General features: G+C 37.3%; 1 protein-coding gene across 2 annotated transcripts in view; it reads right to left on the bottom strand.

The window, feature by feature from the left end:
• Positions 1-22,821, bottom strand: part of Cep128 (centrosomal protein 128) — a 303,824-nt gene that overhangs the window by 182,737 nt on the left and 98,266 nt on the right. For both annotated transcript variants that reach the window (XM_042692797.1, XM_042692798.1), the window contains 3 exons: positions 12,789-13,139; positions 6,297-6,947; positions 980-1,144 (listed from right to left, as the gene is read on the bottom strand). In XM_042692797.1, coding sequence (XP_042548731.1) covers positions 980-1,144; positions 6,297-6,947; positions 12,789-13,139 — 1,167 coding nt within the window. The remainder of the gene's footprint in view (positions 1-979; positions 1,145-6,296; positions 6,948-12,788; positions 13,140-22,821) is intronic.

Below are 22,821 nucleotides of genomic sequence, written 5' to 3'. Positions count from 1 at the left end.
GTATAGAATGAGCATTTAATCATTATTTTAAACTGTGGTTTCCACATAGATCAGCCATAGATGTGTCACCCACATATTTATACACAGAAATATAATATTGCAATGTGGTAGTACTCGGGGATGAGGTGAAGCTTCTAGAAGATGGTGAGGTCTCAAGAGTGGAATTGTCACAAATGGGATCAATGTTTGTAAAAAGGAACATAGGCAGCTCCCTTGTCCCTTCTACAGTGGGAGGACACAGTGAGAAGACACCATCTGACCCCCTCAGACCCTCAATCTCACAGTACCTGGTCCTAGACCCCACAACCTCCTAGACAATGAGAAACTCTGTGGTTTAGATGCCATTCATAGTCTGCAGCGTTCTCGTACAGCAATTTACACAGGCTAGAAACAGGTTCTAATCCAAACAGTTGTGTAAATTAAATGAGTTGACATACATACAGGAGTTGGCATAAATGCGTGATACATACAAAGGTCTCAGCAAACCATCAAACCTTTTTTTGTACTTTGTCTCTAAATTCCTACCTTAAGACACTGGAAAAGAAAAAGGGAAATGCAACAGGAACTTTATTGAAAAAATTAGAAAATCACAGCATTGTGATTAATAAGTCATCTTTGTTCTGATAGCATATAACATTCCTATGAAAGTTACCATTTATTAGTATAGAATATGTAAAATGTCTTTGGGGACAGGGAATGTGGGCTCAGTGGTAGAGTGCTTGCCTAACATGCATGAGGCCCTGAGATCAATTCCTCCATACCACATAAACAAAAAATAAAAGCAACTAAAAGAAAAATATACTATTGAAAAATCTTAAATGTCTCTCAAAGTAAGTCAAAGATGTAGCTCAGTGGCAAATTACTTGCTTATCAAACGCAACTTCAATCCCCAAAAGAAGAAGACAAAAAAAAAAAGAAACAACAACAACAACAAAAAAGACATTAAGTCTTTTAAAATAGAACTCATTCATATTTTTACCTTTTCTTCTAATTGCTCCTTCAAGCACTGGTACTTTAGCTTGAGTTTTTTGTTCTCATTTTCATTCTGGGATAATTCCTCTGTGAGTCTTTCACACTGTGATTTCAACTTCTCTAGTTGGCAACGATGAACTTTAGCAATATTCTTATCTTCTAAGCTCTCTGCCTGGGATAAAGACAAGGAAAAAGAGAAAAAGCCCACTGGCTATCGTCAAATTAAACCAAACATACTACATATTATATCAGTGGGGAAATATTTCAAAACATTAGCTCTCTCAATGTATTCATAAGCAGAAGTTAAAATTTACAGATTCTGTGAATTCCTTTCATCACCAGAACATACGAACATTCACAAGAAACAGTTACTATACTACACTGGGTGCTACAGTAGCAAATGAGGTAGAAGCAATGACTTGATAGAAATAAATGAGATGAGATGAGCTGGATAATGATAAAGGCTTTGGGGCATTCTGCAATCACAAGGAGGGATGGTGACAATAGCCAGGGAAAAGAAATGTTCCAAGCTGGGTGCCGGTGGCTCACGCCTGTAATCCTAGCTACTCAGGAGGCTAAGATCTGAGGATCATGGTTCAAAGCCAGCCTGGGCAGGAACATCCGTGAGATTCTTATCTCCAGTAAACCACCAGAAAACTCCAAGTGACACTGTGTGGCTTAAGTGGTAGAACACTCGCCTTGAGCTGAAGAGCTGAGGGACATCGCCCAGGCCCAGAGTTCAAGCCCCACAACCAAAAAGAAATCTTCCAAAAGGGACAAGCTATAAAATGGTACTCCAGACTGATCAATTCCCTCATCCATAAACAATCTGAAAATTCCAGTTCTTTCTAATTCCTCAAATTTCGCTTTTTTGGTTGTTTTTTTGTGTCAGTCATGGGGCTTGAACTCTGGGCCTCAGTGCTGTCCCTCAGCTCTTCAGCTCAAGGCTAATGCCCTACCACTTGAGCCATGGCGCCATTTTCGTTTTCTGAATGGTTTATTGGAGATAAGAGTCTCATGGACTTTCCTGTCTGGGCTAGCTTTGAACCTCGAACCTCAGATCTCAGCCTCCTGAGTAGCTAGGATTACAGGCATGAGCCACCAGTGCCAGGCTTAATTTCGCTTTTTTGTGTAATGTAATTATTTGAGACTACTCTTTGGGGCTAAAAAGATTAGGCCTTACAATAAACATGAAAAGTTCAAACAATATGAAAATATATTTCAGCATCAAGGGCATAATAAATCTTAATTTGAAAGTAACCAAAATTGGCTTTAAAAACAAACAGTGGGAATAATCTATTGTTTATGAGACTTAATAATATGTTCCAGATATGGGATCTTAAAGAATTTCATACCAGCAATATAAACATTATGTGCAAATATTGCTCTAAGACCTTTCCATAGAGTTTCACCACATTTCACCCTCAAGGCACCATGGCCAAGGAGGCACAAAATTCATTCTAACATCTGTGTTTTCAACTACTTATCGCTCTGCCTCTCAAAATGGATGCTATAAGGAGATTTTGAACCCCATCCTAACTAAGCACACCTCCGAGTTACTAAAATCCGCAAACAAACACCTATAACCAGTTTAATATATATATAAATAACTATATAATTATATATTAATAATATATAATATATGCCTAAAAGGTAGCTACATGGACCTGGTGGTTTTCTTTTTCTTCTTCCGTCTTTTCCTCTTGCAGTGATAAGGTTTGTACTCTCTGCTATGCACACACTAGGCAAGCAGTCTACCACCAAGCTATATAGCTCAGCCATGCCTCTATTTTTATAAGTCTATTCTATGGGATTAATTAGGTGTATAAAGGCACAATCATTGGAAACAACTTCCTAGAAGGAAGTTTTGTGAGTTTGAGAAAAAAAAAATCTATATTTTATTTACTCCACAAAATTCGCCTAAGAACTGATGCCACTTTGAATTAACAAAGGAATTGATTTTTTTATGGGCAATCCTGTATTCACAGCCCAAAAATAAATTCACAAAATAAAGTCTCTCATCAGGAAAATTGCTCAATTACGATTTTTAAGTTGCAGTAGAATGCTTTTAGTTTTCTTTATGTCCTGTGAAAAGCATAGGTGAGTAAGATTTTTTGCCAAAGTTAACAGAGATGCTCAGGAACAAAATGTGCTCCTCTTCTCCTTCCAACTGTGCCCCTGTCCCAGGATGCCTAAATTTCTATCAGCCCAGATGGGATATTTCCACCACAGCACCTGGCAAACTCTACACATCAGTGCTTTCCACCTAGACAATTTGCTTATAAATATTAATAGGCATATCAACTCCTAATTTGCCTAAGTACTCACCTACTATTGTGAACTATTATGCTATAGAACACACATTTCCTTTTTGGGTATACAATGTAATGTGTTCACAACAATCCAGTAAAAGAGAAAACTTTACTATTCATTCCTATTGTGTTGATAACACATAAAAATGTGAAGCAACTTGACCAAAATTATTTATGCCAATAAAGAGTAAAAATATTCAACTCCTATTCTGAATCATTTGATTCTAATAAAAAAGCTCTATAATAAGGTAACAACTTAATATCCTGAAACCATTACTAGTACCTACAGCATGTCAGTAAGTATTTTAGATTTAAATTTAAAAATAAGTATAAGAAAGGTGATTCTAGATGGAAGGGAAAAGACTACTTTGTACAGAGAAAAAATATGGGTGATGTATTAGACTCTTACTAGACTTAAAAAATAATAAGCTGAAGGAAGCTAAAAAAGACGGGGTGGAAATGTAATATTCATAGAGCTACTTGTCCAAATCCTACTGTGCATAATTCAGTAAAATAATACATTAAATCTTTGTGGACTTTTTGCTACCAATTCTTTTTACTTAGTATAAATAAATAAGTAAAAGTGTAGGAGACATTAATAAAATAACAAAGTAGTGGCTATTCCTTTTGGGAAACCTACTTGGTTTTAAAAATGGACATGGCTTAGTTCTCACCATTTCTGGTTCTCTTTACAGCTCCAGGGCCACTGCTATACCACACATTAAAGAACAGCACAACAATCCTCCCAGCCCTCAGAAGCCCAAAACATAAACAAAAATACAAAATCAAAGGGTTTCAAAAGAGCCACAGAATAGCTGTAAATTGATATTCTTTATACCTGAGCAATATCCTAAAACTTTTTTGTTACATCATAAATGATGTGAAAGCATTTCCTAAGAAATGGACAAGGAAATCAAGTCAACCATGATACATGGAGAAATTAAAACTAAACAGATACCAAAGTACATCAAGAGCAATACCTCTTCTTTCCAGCTTTGAAACATTACAACCCGACATTCCATTAAGATCTTCATACATGTGTGGAACATTACACTAGATCACTAGATATCATAAGAAGACACAAAAATGGCTAAGATCTGATAGTGTTTGTCTAGAGATGAATATCTAACAGGTCAAAACATAAAGCAGTCAAAAGGTATTATCCTAGATGAACCAGAAACCAACTAAAAGCTGTAAAAACACAAAGAATAAAAAAAAAGCTATTCCAACCTTAGCTGAGAGCTATTACAACCAGCAGATCCATAAAAGTATTATCATTGTCATAGCCCAGCAATGACTACATAACATGTATTTTACTTTCTTTAAGATGTGCTCTTGTTGGACTCCAGTAGTTCATGCCTACCTACTCAGAAGGCTGAGATCTGAGGATCATAGTCTGAAGCCAGCTAGGGCAGGAAAGTCCATAAAATTCTTATCTCCAGCTGGGCGCCAGTGGCTCACGCCTATAATCCTAGCTACTCAGGAGGCTGAGATCTGAGGATCACAGTTCAAAGCCAGCCTGGGCAGGCAATTCCATGAGACTCTTATCTCCAATAAACTACTAGAACACTGGAAGTGGCGTTGTGGCTCAAGCGGTAGAGTGCTCACCTTGAGCTGAAGAGAGCAGGGACAGCGCCCAGGCCCAGAGTTCAAGTCCCAGGACCAACCAAAAAAAAAAAATTCTTATCTCCAATTAACCACCAAAAAAGCCCAAAGGGGAGCTGTGGCTCAAGTTGTAGAGCACCCGCCTTGAGGGGAAAAAAAAGCTCAGAGACAGTGCCTAGGCCCTGAATTCAAGCCCTAAGGACTGGCACACACACATACACAAAGAGCAGCTCTTCATATTCCTAATTCTACTTCTGTTTATAGAGCTCTACAACTCTGAAAGACTGTTACATTTAATCATTATTAAAATGTGTGGTTTTTTATATCTTACCAAGTCTCACTTGGGAATGTTTTCTTATAGTTGATATGTCAAAGTTTCATAGGTAAGAGGAGGCAGTATTTTTTTTTTTTGTTTTATAATAAGGATGCATCTTAAAACAGATACTATCAACAAGGTCCCCTTCCTTTTCTAGACTCCATTCTAATTGCTACCCAGTTAATGGCCCCAAATCCACTACTGCCAAAAAGCTAGGCGGGAAAAGACCTCATGAAATAGGTGTTGTCAGCTATTTCAATATAATTTCCTCTTCTTAAGTATTTTAAAAGTAGTAGTTGCATTTCAAAGATTTTTGAAATGATATTATTAACATTTAAAGATTTACCCATGGTTTTCACCTATGTATTTACAACATTTCAGAAACTATTTGAAGTCCTAGGGAAATAGCTATAAACGTATCATACTGAAACTCCAATCCTCATAGAATTTTCTAATAACCAAGGACATAAAAATCAGTATGGAATCTACATTTTATGATAAATTTTATGGAAAAAACAAGGAAGAGGAATAGATCCCTCACAGTCCTGACAATCATGTCACATGACTGACTGAGCTTGCATGGCAATAATACTAACATCATTAGAGCTTAGAAATGCTTTCCCAAAGTGACAGCTCAAGCATTTACCCCAGGCAACTTGGATATGAAACAAAAAGAGTAAATTTCAAAAAGCCTTGGGATTACACAACCAATAAGCTGATCCAGTTTAGTTACTATACCAGGAAGGACTATGGTCAGAGCTTCTATGGCCCTAACAAGTGTTTGACTTTTATATTTTAGGGAGTCATAAATGTTGGATGAGGGAACGCTTCAGGTCCATGATTTAGTGCCACCTCTAGCTTTCCTTAACTCCCAAAATAGCTAAATGTTCTTTGTAAAGGGCTTCCCAGGGGAGCTGCTATAACACATTCCAACCTGGCCAAACAAGCATGAATAAACCTGTTTACTGCTGGTTTTATCTTTCCTTCAGTACTTGGGAACACAAAATGATCTCTAAAAGTTTACGCTTTATTAACTTTGTGAGCCATGGAAAAATTCCTTCAATATCATCAAGATAATACAGCACCAGTACCTTCAGTGTCCTAATGTGATTCTCTGCTTCACTCTTTTCTTTCTTAAAATGTTTCATCAGCTCCTGGATATTTTGCTCATGTTTAATTTTCACACTCTGCAGTGATGAGGTGAGATCTTCCAGTTCCCTCTGGTGAACATCTCGTTCTAGCTTTAACTGATTGATGACAGTAGAGGTTTCTTCATCTCGGGATTTTGTCTGAGAAGTGAGGTCAGAGAGGTCCTTAAGCACGGCTTTCTTGGCTCTCTCTTCGTCAGCCAATTTATTAGCAAGATCTGCTCGGATGGCACTCAAGTCTTTGATGGACTCTTGCATCTCAAGAAGTTTTGCTTTATCCTCAGCCTGGCTCCTCCTTAGTTTTGTAACTTCTTCCTCTAGGTGAGCTTTCTCAACTTTAATCTGGTTTTGAGTCTTATTCTGCCTTTTCAATTCACTTTCTAGTCTATGGATGGTATCCAGGGAACTCTTGACTTCTACTTCAAGGTCAGTTTGACGAGACTGAATATCACTTAGCTTCTTCTCCTTAGAGTGAAGCTCTTCCTCTTGGTGGGCACGCTTGGTCAAAACATCATTCAGTTCCTTTCTAAGCTTCTCTATTTGTTGTAATGCTACATAAAGCTGATTTTTCAAGTCATCCTTTTCTTTTAGAATCTAGGATTAAGAATTTAAAAAACTGTAAAGTTCATCACAGCCTTTACAAATAAGTTCTACTATAAAAGGAGAAGAACATTTGATCAAATCAGACTTTGTATTTTCCCATTTTAAATTATATATGTATTTACATGTACATAATTAAACTAGAAAGGAAAAAATATACCACACTGAAATGCGTATTTTAGATTTTTAACATCAGAATATATCAGCCCATGATTACAAGTAATGGCTCAATTACATGATAAAATTTATCACAGGAATATAAGAAAAACTATTATAATTTAGTAGAGTAGAAATAATAAATCATTACTGAAAATAATAATGTACAGTCTAATGATATTCTTAAAACAGAGAAAGCTTGAAGCATGTGGAAAATATCATAAGGAAGCATACAGATACAAGTTAAGAAATGTGATAATATGTAAAATGTGTATAACATTAATAACACCAGTATTGAAGAGAAATATAGCCATACACAACTGGAAGCCTTGAGTCCCTAAATGGTAAAAATTAGAACAACTGAAAATTAGGATAGATTGGGAAGACAGTCAAGAGAACAAGAGATGAACTAGAGAGAGGCTCATCACTCTCTGCCCCAGATTAAGGATTACTATGAAGGACAGAGGCAAAGAATAAACCATCATCGTCTCCAGTTCTTACCATTACATCCCTGAAAACAAAACAATGCAGGCAGCCAATGTAACCAAAGTGTTTTCTCCATATCATTGAAACCAAGGATAATCTCCATATTTACTTGTTGATGGGCACCATGCCTTTTTAAACTTTATTTTCCTTTTATTGACAAATACCATGCCTATCTATGTGTTGCAATGTGATATTTTGAAACATGTATCCACAATGTCATCAGCCAGAAAATAAATTCATTTCAAAATCAGAAATGAATTAAAATGCAAATATATAAGGTTATTTTCTTTTTTATACCTTACGATAACCATTAATAATGATAAAACACAGTAAGTCTATCACTCCCAAAAAAAGGCAAATATCCTAAAACCACGAGGAAATGTGTTCTTAGTACAGCCAGAGCTGTTCAGACTCAGGAGGTGAAGGCTCTAGCTCCCTGACTCCACAGTCTACTCAGCGGTATGCTCCTCTTTAGATGCTTTACTTCTAGAAGACAGCCATTCCAGCTAAAGTAGATGAAACAATAGCCAAACAAGGAAGAAAATCTCTCTTCTAGTATATCTTCTTTAGAAGCTAATGCTTACACCAAGCTCCCAAATCAACTTTACCCTTCATTACTCACTGACCAGGTCAGGAGTTTTTGCCAAATGAGTAGTGTACATTAATAATTCAGTGCAATGCATGAGGGCAACGGAAGATAACTTTAACCACTTTGGAAGACAAGTTACATTTCCATGGGAGTTTTAGGGATTTTTTATTTTTTTCTATTGCTTGTTTTGTACAGGTACTAGTGCTTGAACTCAAGGCCTCAATGCTAGCCCAGAGCTCTTTTAGTCAAGGCTATCAGCCTACCACTTGAGGCACATATCTACTTTTTGTGGAACATTTTCCACTTTTTGTGATTAACTGGAGAGTAATCATACACATTTCCTGCCCTGCTGGATTCAAACCTCCATTTTCAGATCTCAGCCTCCTGAGTAACTAGGATTACAGGTGTGAGCTCACTGGTACTGGCTCAATAGAAGTTTTGTTGGCACTTACTAAGGAGGAGGAATGGAGAGATAGTTGATTCCAGATTGTGAATCAATAAAATATTTGAGGTGGAAGGAAGAAATTAAAGAGTGAGTCAAAGTAATTTTTAATGTCCAACCCATGACTGAATGCAGGAAATGGCTGGTCAGCCAGAGGAATATGGAAAAGTCAAAATTATGCATAAACTGTTGCAAAAGGAAAATGGTATGAAAGAATTCAAGATCAGAGATTTAAGACTTCGTTTTCAATCTTAATTCAAAATTAGTTGATGTAATAGAGTGACAGTACTGTAAAAAATGAAAGTAGGGGCTGGGAAGTTGGCTCAGTGGTAGAGCACTTGCCTTGCATGCGCAAGGTCCTGGGTTAGATTCCTCAGCACCACATAAGAAAAAAAAAAAAAAAGCCATAAGTGGCGCTGTGGCTCCAGTGGTGGAGTGCTAGCCTTGAGCTGAAGAGCTGAGGGACAGCGTCCAGGCCCAGAGTTCAGGCCCCACGACTGACAAAAAGAAAAAAAGAAAGGAAATCAGTGAAGAATAAGGATATTGAGTTGAATAGGTTGCTTGCTAGAGGTTTGAAATCACTAAGAATGATAGCAAGAATTCTGAGTAAGGGAAAGAACGATGCCAAAATCCTTGGGAAATTTGGAGACATAATGGAAAAATAAACCAATCTAAAGAACAGAAATGGGAAAAGAGTGTTCTAACCTCACAAACACAGCTTCCAAGAAAGGTAGATAAAGAAAGGCTGTAAAAATGAGGTCTGAGAATGGCTACTTACAACAGACAGAAGAAATGGCACTACAAAACCATAGTAGTATAGGAACAAAAGATAACTCCTCAAAGACTAATCACAAATATGCACAGTTGTTTTAATTGAGCTAAAAGGCAAATCATGAGACTTTCAAATGCAATTTTACTTCATTTGAAAAAAATGCAGAAAATGCTTTTCTTGAATTGCTGTCAATAGGATGCACATGTATTCACAAAAGTAGTACTTTTGTACCAGTTCTTCTTACCTTAAACTATTAAAAATTCATTTCTTACAAAGCAACATATAACTTTGTTCTCAGCAGGAGGGAAATACATAGAAGGAAAAGATGGCAATTTAAGATTCTTAAAGTCAAATACTATCAAGCAAAACACTCAATACATGGGCAAGCTATATAAATTCTGCCAGTATGTCTGCCAACTCAGCAAGAAATAGAAAATATGGAAAAGCATTGTCCATGTTAAAAAGAATATAAAAGAACTTAAAACATTCAGAAAAGCACATACTGTCATCAGAGTCGAAGTTCAAAATTGCTCCTTTATCATTTTCAAAGCACAAAGGCAAAGCAATTATTTCAAATACTTTAAAAGAGACACAGTGAGAGAGAGAGAAAGAGACAGAGAGAGAGAGAGAAACATTACAACTGACAAGTAGATTGTATCTATACTGTTCTAGGTCTTCCCATATGTGTTCACCTACATATTCCTAAAAAACATCATGGTTCCCTAATATAAATAGCCATATCATTGTTCTTTAAGGAAAGAAAATAACCAAATACTTCTGGATATTTCTGTAATTTTATGCTATTTGTTTGGTCTTACATATCCCTTATTATAGAGTAGTTGTGTAACATCTTCACAAGATTCTAGTGCTATATCAAGCAAGGAAGATTTTTAAAAAGCAAATTTAAGGCATTAAAATAATTTAGGATTTGAATATTTTATGCTGCAAATTTTAAAGCAGAAAATAAATTATGCCTAAAGAAAGAGAAATGGATACAGGCACAAAATCATTGTGCAAAGATGAAGACTGTATCACCTAACCATATAATATACTTCATTTTATGTATAGTTCAGGTAAGACAATTACTTAATCATTAACTCATTTCTTAAACCACAACATGATGTATTTATAAACGAGTATCATTTTCATTTTAATGTACACTTCCAAATATTCCCTAGAGTCAGTTTTTGGAAGTTAAAAAATTAGCCGAAAAAAAAGACTAATGGTATTATTTATGCAATAAGATGGCTTTGTGGGTTTTTTTGAGAATTAAATATTCCTTACAGGTGATATTCAATAGGATGGTTAAAAACTATTTCCTTCCAACATTTTTCGGCATGTATTTCTACATCATAGATGTACTGGACACTTGAATCTGCGATGAAACATTTCTTACCCTTTCTTCCTTGATTAACCATGGTTCTAACTACGATATGCTGCATTAATTTTTAAGGCTTTTAAAGGAGAAATTACAATGCCTGCTGTGATAATTGTGATACTATCCTAACTATGGTAATCACTCCAAAACTACTTCTTTGCTTATCATTAGCAATGCTAAATGATAAAAATAATTATGTCAGAAGTATTTGAGGAAATGATTGTTTAACAATTTCTAATACTCTGAAAACTCAGTCCAAAAAAACTTGCAACACCATGCCATAAATTGGTATACTGCCGAATGACACAGACCTTTCTAAATTTCCTCTAATTAAGCCAAATCTCTGCATCTCAACCTCTCTTCTTGTAAGCTCCCTTACTTTGGACTCATTGCACCAGTTGCCAGACTGGGCTGACAAGAGAATAATGAAGGTAGAGCAATTACCTTGGACTAAACCAGTGCAGAATCAAGTCTGAAAGCCTTAGAACTGCTTTAACTCAGAGCAACCAGTCACTCAAAAGGAAAAGCCCTCAACACTGAGGGCCAAGTGATCACTGCCTTCATTCTCTGTCTAAGAAATTCATACATAAAAAGCATCTTTTCCATGACATCTCTTTTGAAATGAGCGTCTGTCACTTTTAAAACCGTCAACTGATTTTATAAATATAGCTATCCTACTTTTTTTTCTTTTGAAAGAAACTCAACTTATCCAAATGATGACTCTTCTGGAATGTTTAACAATCTTGACAGTGACAAATGACAAAGCACAAATGAGAAACCAACACAAGACAACAGGGACAAAACTCAATCGTGAATTTGCTGTTTATTATCCAGTTGTTTATAAACATCTGGATTTAATTCAATTCAAATATAACAGTTCTGCATCATGGGGAGCATCAACTCCTTTTAAAGTAACCAATCACACAAGAGGAAAGAAACTGTGGAAATGAATACAAAGACATTTTGTGTTGCTATCTCAGGCCATAAAAGCAGAGTCAAGAAGGGACTTGTGACCTGTTAACATAGTCAGTGAGACTGTCAATGTCAGCCACTTCATTAAGCCTATTATCATCACTGCCAGAAAACAGCCTGGTGATAACTTGCTTTTTTTTTTTTTGGACGGGGTGGGTATGGAGCCTGAGCGCTGTCCCTCAGCTCTTCAGCTCAAGGCTAGCACTCTACCACTGGAGCCACAGCACCACTTCTGGCTTTTTCTGCTTATGTGGTGCTAAGGAATCGAACCCAGGGCCTCATGCATGCAAAGCAAGCACTCTACCACTGAGCCACCTTCCCAGACCAACTTTCATTCTTAAATTTCCTTTTCTCACCAATTCTTAAGTTGAAGAGGACAAATAAATGAGATTTAAATACATGCACTGGGAGAAAAGTCATATGATTTTTAGGAAGACTTGGTGATTTTCTTCCATTTGAATATTGTAATTGAAGCAGAAGATGGCTCTCCAATTCTGAAACACATAGAATGTCAAGAAATTAAAAAGGATTTGATGGCAGGTACCACTGGAAACACCTGTAATCCTAGCAACTCAATAGACTAATATCTGAGGATCACAGTTTATAGCCAGCCCCGGTAGTAAAATCTATGAGACTCTTATCTCCAATTAACCACCAAGCCAAAAGTGAAGTGGTAGTTCAAGTGGTAGAGCACTAGCCTGAAGCGAAAAAAACTCAGGGATGGTATGGACAGTGCCCAGGCCAAGTCCAAGACTCAGCGCACGCGCATGCGCTTGCGCGCGCGCACACACACACACACACACACACACACACACACACAGAGTTTTGAAAACAGCAGGGAAAAAAATAGCAACAACAACAACAACAAAAAAATCATTATATCACTTTTACTGGAAAAGCCAAGATATAAAGGCCCTTATCTAAATGATATACTACTGATAGATTATATGCATAGCATTGCTCACAAATATTTGTTGAACATATAGATACACCAATGATTCATTTTAGAAAAAAAAATCTTAAGAATCTGGCTTTTATACCTGATTATTCTTATCAGTCAGTTGATCGAGAGTTTCAGATTGTTTTTCCATTGCTCGCTCTAACTTCTTATACTTAAGCTTCCATTGCCTAATGGTTTCTTGAGCTTTCATTTTCAGGTCTTCTCGCCTCTTCTCTGCTTCCTCTCTCAGGGCCTCTGCCTGCTGGCACTCACTGAGGTACTGCTCGGCCTGCTTAGTTGCATCCTCAGCGTGGTGAGTCAGCTCTGAGATCTGGAGGTCAGCATGCTTACGCTCAGCCTCACATGTATCAAAGTGACTCTCGATCTCCTTAAGTCGATCCAACATCTGCAGCTGTTGTTTTTCTTTGTTCTCCAATTCACGTGCTAGATCCTGAGAATAAAATGTATGATACATTAAAAAGTAAATTCTTGTCAAAATGGGATCTGTGGCATCTCAAAAAACAAGAATCACTAATATCATTGAAATAGAAAGTTATCAATATTAAATTTCATAAGCAATCAACCTACAAAATGAGTCTCTCTCTGTGAACTTAATCAAATTAAATGAAAACAATTTTAAAGAAATATTTATCTCTTTTAGACTATCTCTAAAAAGAAAAATATGTATAGTTCTGCCTGTCATTAAAATACAAGACATTGTGAAGAAAAACAATGTGTTACTCTAAAAAAGACCTTGGTGCTTTGTTCAGCAGAAGAAATGTCAGTAATTTAAAATGTATCAGAATATTAGAAAACCAGTAGATGCATCATGTAACATTTTACACAAAATTTTATTATAATAAAAACCAATAATAATAACATAAGCATTGATAACAGAACCATCAGTACAATACAATATTTGGAAGTTCATTTGAAGGATTCCCAGTTAAGTGTTCATAGATAGGATATTTAGAAGTTACACTTATAATGTCACATAACGTAACATTATATTATACAACAGATAATGTTGAGATAATTTTGAAATGCTCACCTCAAACTGAAATGAACTATTGTGGTTTACAACTAGCATTGGTGAACCACCTATAATCTCAGCTACTCAGGAGACAGAAACAGTAGAATCATGAGTTCGTGGTCAGTCCTGACAAAATCAGTGAGACTTAATATTTAAATATAATTTGTTGGGCATGATGACTCACACATGTGATCTTTGTTGTTTAGCAGGCCAAAGTCTGGAAGATCCAAGTTTGAAGCCAGTCAGACAAAAAGATGTTCAGCATGGTGGCATATGGCTTTCATTCCAAGTACAAAGGAAATGTATACAGAGGGATCATAGGCCAGGCCAGCACATGCAAAAAGTGATCCCCTATTTGAAAGATAACCAGCTAAAAAGGAGTGAGGGGTTGGGTATGGTACAGAACATGGAGCCCTGAGTTCAATCTTTAATAGTAAAGAAAGGAAGCAAGAAAGGGAGGGGGGAAGAAGGAAAGGAGCAAAAGGAAGGAAGGAAAAGGAAAAAGGAAAAGGAAGGAAAAAATAACAAAGGGCAAGAGACAGGAAGGAAGGGAGGAAAGGAGGGAGAGAGGAAGGAAGCAAGGAAGGATCAGTCTTAGAATCAAATTATTCCGAAGTGAGAGTGATCATTATGTTTGGAAATTACCCTGCATCAAACACTGCTTTTCTACAAGTAACAGAATGTTATTGTCATTAACATCAAACCATTCTTACAAAGGAAGTTACCTTGTAAGGAAGTATCAAATTCAGATACTGAATTCAGATACTCTTGTAAGGAAGTATCAAATTCAGATACTGAGTGTTTACAATGTGTCACATAAGCTCTCTTTCCATATAATTAGGGACAACTAAAGTAACATAAAAAGGTCATGAGTCCAAATAAGAATGGACTTCAAAGGACAAGATGATAAGACGATGCTGTGACTGGGATAAGCAATGAAAATTATCTACACTGTACTAAGGTGAGGACAAATAAAAGACTGAAAAAGTTTAGAAAGTTCTTCTGGTCTCAATAGGAGAATTTATAAGCCTCAATTCCATTAGCCATGATTAGTTACAGAAGTAAAGTCAAATATAATTCCTTATGATTAAAGTCATAGTTTGACACTATGGCAAAAAAAAATTATTTATACAAACATGAAGGCCTCAAAAACAAGGTTCGTTTTCTGAGCAACAGGTTTGCATTTGCTCAGTTGCTAAACTCCAGATAGCCTCCAGGCAATGACTCACTCCTTTGTTCTCCCAAACAAAACAGTAAATTGAGAACTGTGCACTTGTTTGTGTGGAAAAACTCTAAAATGAGATCAGAAAACTCTTGTGATTGTGGTTTACCTTTTGCCCTTCTTCAGAGAGTTTTTACTAGTAGTCTAGAAATCAACTGTATTAACACACAGAAATCAAGTTACTTCAAATCAAAAAACATAGGTGGACCTCATGCTTATTGCTTTGCAAAAAATATGTAGGAGTGTGATTATACCTCATTCATGTCAGCCACTTCATTATCTATAGAAAGATTAATTTAAACATGGCTTTAAAGAAAAGAAGGTAACAATTTAGTTGGGGAGGAATTTACTTCAACAGTTAAATTACAACAGTAGATAGTACTAGGTCCAGAAACATAATGCAGTTACCAGAAGATATCTATATTCCATAGGAAACTACATTCTATAGACTGCACTGAGTCCAGGAAGTAATATATAAGCTGAGATCCAAGTGACAAGAAGCTACCAATAATTAAATTAAATTACTATTGAGAAATATTGAGCACTGCAGTTGCTGTTGGGATTGAGAAAATGCTTTGTGTGAACTTCCTCATTCAATTCTACTAAAATAAAGCACTTTTATCGCTCCACTTATGTAAGATGTAACAAATGCTGGCTGCAGTCAAACATTTGACCAAGATCACATCCTGATAGGTAAGGACACATGGATTTGTCATTCCATTGTGTTTATTCCAAACCTTAGTTTTTCAGGTAGTTTGTAAACTACCTGATTCTGAGGACTCCATGACTCTTCAGTTACCTACTCCCACGGTTGCATTGTATTTGTAGTTTTATAAGAACTGCTATCTTTATGGTAGAAGTTCTTCCCCTCCATTTCTAATCCTTATCATGGGATTATGGCTTTAGCTACTAAACTGACCACTTCCTGTAGATCCTTTCCAATGCTATACCTGTTCATTGTCAAGATGATAAGTCCCTTTACATTCCTTTTGCTAGCTTTGAACCCTGAGGGAGATTCTGGACAGAGGTTCCAGGAAGATGGTGGAGGAGAAGCTGGAATCTGAACAAGCTCTCGCATAGAAAGCAGTTTTAGAGTTCCAGTGAACAGTCCTAAGCCAGAGAATCACACCAAGTGTGCCATCACAGGACAGAGAGTTAGACAAGAGAGGGAAAGCCAAGGCAAGAAGACACATCTGAGCACTTGCCAGCAGCCGCCTCGGCGGCGGTGGCAGGGTCGCAGCAGAGACCTCAGCCAGGGCCAAACCTGAGCGCTCACACAGAGAGTCCAGGACGAAGGAGCCAGACGCAGCAGGCAAGCGGATTCTACTCAACACCAGCAAGAACCGACAGGGAGCGGACATCTTCATCCTGCAGTTTGCAGACCAGAGACGACCCAGGATCCAAGACTCGGCATGAGTAGAAGCCCGACGTCCTCACTCCTTCTCAGGGAACAGAGGAGGGAAGGCCACCCCTCCCCCCCTAGCACCTGTGATCTCCATCTTGGATACTGACAAAGCTCGGAGGAGCTGCCAGCTCAAACCCAGGCCTTGGAATAAAACGAGTCATTTAGCAGGTCACAAGAACTTAACGGCGAAGTGACCTGCCAGACTCAGCTCCATCCAGGGAAAAGTCACCCAGCTCAGGTGCCAGCCATTGGAGTGGCTTTCCTCACTGGGTAACCAGAGCCAGAGGCTGCCCCTCCCTCTAGCATCCTCCACAATCAATTGAAAAACAGAAACCCTGAGAATGGCTCCAGGCAGGGCTCTGTGAGTTTTTTCACAAAATAGCCCCAGGGAAAAGCTACTGATTGTTGAAAGGCCTCAACTCTACCTAGAACCTAGCCTCACCACTGCATCCCCCTCTTTTGTGATTTTCAAAGCAGATCACCCTCCCATTAAACTAATCTGGGAGGGGGGATCTCAAAATCTTGGGTAAAGCAGAGCATTTTTCTGCCTGTTTGAACAAACTGACTTAAGAAACCAATCAAGCCACAGGACCTCAAGCCGACCAGAGACTCCAACAAGAGGCTGGTTACAGACAAAAGGGAGATACAGGATTCTTCCCACCCCTCCCAGAAAATATCAAAAAAAAAAAAAAATCAAAGAACTTTTTTCTTTTTTTTTACTTCTTCTTTTCTTTTTTTTTTTTCTTTTTCTTTTTTTTTTTTTGGTACCTTATATATATAAAAATTTTTTTTCCTTTTCTAAAAATTTTATTAATCTTTAATTTTTGCCTTTTTTGAAAAAATAATTGTTTTCCAGTAACTTTTTTTTCTCTTATAATTTTTATTTTAGGAATACGTGAATGTGCGTTTTCCTTTCTTTTCTTGTCTTCTTTCTCTTTTTCTTTCTTTCTTAACTATCTTTTTGTTTTTTGTCTAGCTCTACCTGAACTTCTGATCTTTTTTTTCTCTCTTTCTTATCCTTTCCACCTTTTCCTCTCTTTTGATCTTCTTTATGTGACTTAACTCTTGTCCTGCACATCCTCAGATAAACCCGTAGTTAACTAGTAGACACTATCTCCCGTTGTGTACACACTTAATCCACAAATTTATTACTCAATTCAAAACCTCTGAGACTTAAATTCCTTAATAGCAGTACTACCTCTTTATACCTAGATAATATTTTAAGCATTTTTTTAAGTTTTTCACTTCTCCTCTATGTCCCTTCCCTTCTCTTAATATACTCACATTCCTCTCTAAATAGATGGTCTTTTAATCTCCATAATAATATTAATTTTTACGTTTCTATTTTTTTCTGGTCTCTTTTCATTTCCCTTTCCCTTTCTTCTTTTTCTCTCTCTCTCTACTTGCATCCTACCCAACCTATTTCCTGCATTCGGATTAGGACATAGTTAACTCTCCCTGTGCCTTCCCACAACAATCTATTCCTATTTTTTACCCACATCTCTCCCTAACCCTAAGAATTTCTGGTTTTCCAAATTCTTCTCTGCAGTTCGAAGCCCATTAACATATAGTTGTTTGATGTTGAATAGATGTATCTGTTGAACTAGATTGTATCTGTAGACTATTGACTGTACAAATGCAAACTTTGATTGATGGTTGCCTTAAGATAGTGTTCTAGCACAAAACTGGTGCTATTTTCATCTCAAATGGGCAGAGTAAGCCGGAAAAACACAAGAAAAATGGCAAATCCGGGTATCTCAATTCCCAATCTTGATAATCAGGGGTCAGAACAGCTAATGAATAATCCAGAGGAGAGTTCCCAAATAGCTCTACAAACACTGCTGGCAAACATGATAAATGAGAAGTTTGACAACTTACAAAGGACTCTGTATGAGCGTGAAAGGGAGAGAGAGGAGGCATCCCAAAAGCTTATACAGGAATATCATAAGCGTGAGGAAGCTGCTCAAAAACTGATACAGGATTTGCGTGAACAACTTGAGAATACTCAAAGAGAAAGGGAGGAATGGCGTGAGCAGGCTGAGAACACTCAAAGAGAACTGCAGGAATCCCACAAACGGGAGGAGAGAGAACTACAGGAATCCCACGAACGGGAGGAAGCTAATCAAAAAGTAATACAGGAATTGAGAGACCAGGTAGAGAATACACAAAGATCACTAAAGGCATTCATGGAATCCATTAACAAAGAGCTGAAGGAACTCAGAGAGACCACAAAGGGAATGCTGAATGGAACCCAACAGAAGGAATGGGAGTCCAAAGAAACCATATCCAATCAACTAAGTGATTTGAGAACAAACACTGAACACCAAATTAAGGAAGTAAAGAAATTCATACAAGACCTAAAACAGAGCTTCAACAAAGAACTTGAAGCCATCAAAGCTGACCAATTAGAAGGAAAAGAGATAAAAAACAAAGTAGAGAGTCTTGACAGCAGGTTAGACCATGCAGAAGATCAAATCTCAGGGACTGAAGACAGCCTAGATATTATAGAGAAAGAACATACAACCATCCAAGACAAGTCCAAGAAATATGATAGATCTATCCAACACCTGGAAGACACCATCAGAAGGCCTAATCTAAGGATAATGGGTGTAGAGGACCACCTAGAAACAGAAGTTAATGGTCTAGGAAATTTGTTTAACAGGATCCTAGCAGAGAACTTCCCAAACATACAAAAAGATAGGCCTATTCAGATACAAGAAGCTTTTAGAACCCCAAATAGACCAGACCAGAATAGGACATCCCACCGTCACATTATAATCCACACAGGATCAACTCAGACAAAGGAAAAGATCCTTAAAGCTGTCAAGGAGAAAAGGGTAATCACCTATAAAGGGAAACCAATTAGAATCACCTCAGATTTCTCAGCAGAGACAATCAAAGCAAGAAGAGCCTGGAATGATGTATGCCATGCCCTAAAAACAAACAACTATCAACCAAGAATACTGTACCCAGCTAAACTCTCCTTCATAACTGAAGGCCAAATAAACACCTTCCATAGCAAAGAAAAATTGAAACAATACATCTCCACCAAACCAGCCCTACAAAAGAATCTTAAAGATGTCCTACACATAGAAAACCAACAAGACCGCAATAAAGGCCAAGAAACTGCACCCAAACTGAGAATCCAAGAACCATAGGAAGAACCCAGTTTTTGCAGCCCCCAAGAAGGTGGATAACATGGCAGGAACTCCCAAATACTTCTCAGTCCTATCTCTTAACGTTAACGGACTAAACTCTCCAATTAAGCGACATAGACTGTCTAGTTGGATTAAAAAACAAGACCCTTCTATCTGCTGCCTGCAGGAGTCACATCTTGCCCATAAAAACAAACACATTTTCAATGTTAAAGGCTGGAACAAAATCTACCAAGCAAACGGCCCCCAAAACAGGCGGGAGTTGCAATCCTAATATCAGATAAAATAGACTTCAAATTAAAATTCATGAGAAGAGATAAAGAAGGTCGCTACATACTAATTAAAGGATCTCTCCTTCAGGAGGATATTACAATTCTAAATATCTATTCGCCAAACAATGGAGCACCCAAATTTATCAAAGAAACACTACTTTCCCTCAAATCCCATATAGATCCAAAGACATTAATTGTTGGGGATTTTAACACACCACTCTCCCCACTAGATAGATCAACTCGGCAAAAACTCAACAGAGAAACCAAAGATCTAAACAGGGGCACAGATCAACTAGACTTAACAGACATCTACCAAACATTTCACCCAGCAGCATCAGAATACACGTTTTTCTCAGCAGCACATGGAACGTTTTCTAAAATAGACCACATTTTAGGCCACAAAGCAAACTTGTCTAAATTCAGAAACATTGAAGTTATACCTTGCATTCTCTCTGACCACAAGGGAATAAAATTAGAACTCAACACCAAAAGCCACCAAAGAAAGTCCGGCATCACATGGAGGCTGAACAACACACTGCTGAATCATGAGTGGGTCATGGAAGAGATTAGAAAGGAAATTAAAATGTTCATGCTATTCAACAAAAATGAACACACAAATTACCAGCTCCTCTGGGACACAGCAAAGGCAGTACTCAGAGGCAAGTTTATAGCTCTGAGCTCCTACATCAACAAATTGGAGAGATATGAAACTAACAATGTAATGACACATCTAAACCTCCTTGAAAAAGAGCAGCAAGATAAACCCCAATCCAGTAGACGGAAAGAAATAATCAAAATTAAATCAGAATTAAATGAATTAGAATCCAAAAAAACTATAGAAAGAATCAACAAAACAAAGAGTTGGTTCTTCAAAAAACTTAACAAAATTGACAGACCCTTAGCAAATCTTATCAGAAAAAGAAGAGAACACACCCAAATTAATAAACTCAGAGATGAGAATGGAAACATCACCACGGAAACTACCAAGATTCAGAACATTATAAGGGAATACTTCTCAAAACTTTATGCTAATAAGTTTGAGAACTTGACAGAAATGAACCTTTTCCTAGCAAATATTGACATGCCAAAACTAAACCAAGATGAGTTAAACTATCTTAACAGGCCCATATCAAGCACTGAAATAGAAACAGCAATAAGAGACCTCCCAGCTAAGAAAAGTCCAGGACCAGATGGTTTTACAGCGGAATTTTACAAGGCCTTCAAAGCAGAGCTCACACCAATACTCCTCCAAGTCTTCAATGAAATTGAAAGAGAAAGCTCACTACCCAACACATTCTATGAAGCCATCATAACCCTCATCCCAAAACCAGGCAGGGACTCATCAAAGAAAGAGAACTATAGACCCATTTCTTTGATGAATATTGATGCAAAACTTCTCAACAAAATTTTGGCCAATCGACTTCAACAATTCATCCAAAAAAATCATACACCACGATCAAACAGGATTCATTTCAGGGATGCAAAGCTGGTTCAATATACGCAAATCAATTAATATTATTCATCACATCAACAGGAACAAGAATAAGAACCACATGGTTATCTCAATAGATGCAGAAAAAGCATTCGACAAGATCCAACACCCCTTCATGATGAAGGTTTTGGAAAAATTAGGAATCCATGGAACATTCCTCAATACAATAAAGGCTGTATATGACAAACCTACAGCCAGCATTATACTCAATGGTGAAAAACTAAAGCCATTTCCTCTTAACTCAGGAACAAGACAAGGATGCCCACTCTCTCCACTTCTCTTCAATCTAGTATTAGAATGCCTAGCTACAGCAATAAGACAAGATGCAGACATAAAGGGGATCCAAATAGGGAAAGAAGAAATAAAACTCTCCCTCTTTGCAGATGACATGATCTTGTATTTAAAGAATCCCATAGACTCCACTCCCAAATTACTCAAGCTGATTCAAACCTTTGGCAAAGTAGCAGGTTATAAAATTAACCCCCAAAAATCAATGGCTTTTCTGTATGCCAACAATGAGAAAAGTGTGGCTGAAATTAGGAAAGCAACCCCATTTATAATAGCCCCACAAAAAATAAAATACTTAGGAATTAACTTAACTAAAGAAGTGAAGGACCTCTATGATGAAAACTTTAAAATCTTGAAAAAGGAAATCAACACAGAACTTAAAAAATGGCAAAGCCTCCCATGCTCCTGGATTGGAAAGATTAACATCGTGAAAATGGCAATACTTCCGAAGGCTATCTACAAATTCAACACAATACCTATCAAAATTCCAACCTCATTCTTCAAGGAAATAGAAGAGGCAATCCAAAAATTCATATGGAACAATAAAAGACCCCGAATAGCAAAAACGCTCCTCAACGGAAAGAACACTGCTGGAGGAATATCAATACCAAATTTCAAACTCTACTATAAAACCATAGTAATCAAAACAGCTTGGTATTGGCATAAGAACAGACCTCAGGACCAATGGAATAGAATTGAAAACCCAGGAACGAACCTACAGACCTATAGCCATCTAATCTTCGATAAGGGAGCTAAACCAATAGAATGGAAGACAGACAGCCTCTTCAGTAAATGGTGCTGGCAAAATTGGTTAACTACATGTAGAAAACTAAAGCTAGATCCTTATATATCACCCTGCACTAGAATCAACTCCAAATGGATCAAAGACCTTGAAGTCAAAGCAGACACTCTGAAAACATTACAGGATGGAATAGGAGAAACCCTAGGTCTCCTTGGCTCAGGCCGAAATTTTTTGAATAGAGACCCGGAACACAACAAATCAAAGAAAGGTTGGACAAATCGGATTGCATAAAGTTGCAGAGCTTCTGCAGGGCAAATGACATAGCTAGCAAGATCAATAGAAAGCCCACGGGTTGGGAGAAGATCTTTACTTGCCATACAACGGACAAGGGTCTCATATCTAAAATATACTTGGAACTCAAAAAATTAAACCCCCCAACAACAAATCCTCAAAGAAACAACTGCCCAATAAATAAGTGGGCGAAAGACTTAAAGAGAAACTTCTCTGAAGAAGAAAGAAGGATG

The sequence above is a fragment of the Dipodomys spectabilis genome, unplaced genomic scaffold (genome assembly GCF_019054845.1).
Source record: "Dipodomys spectabilis isolate Male_0828 unplaced genomic scaffold, ASM1905484v1 ptg000157l, whole genome shotgun sequence".
NCBI lineage: Eukaryota > Metazoa > Chordata > Mammalia > Rodentia > Heteromyidae > Dipodomys > Dipodomys spectabilis.
Note: the sequence above shows the minus strand (reverse complement) of the source record. Positions and strands in the feature narration are given on the sequence as shown.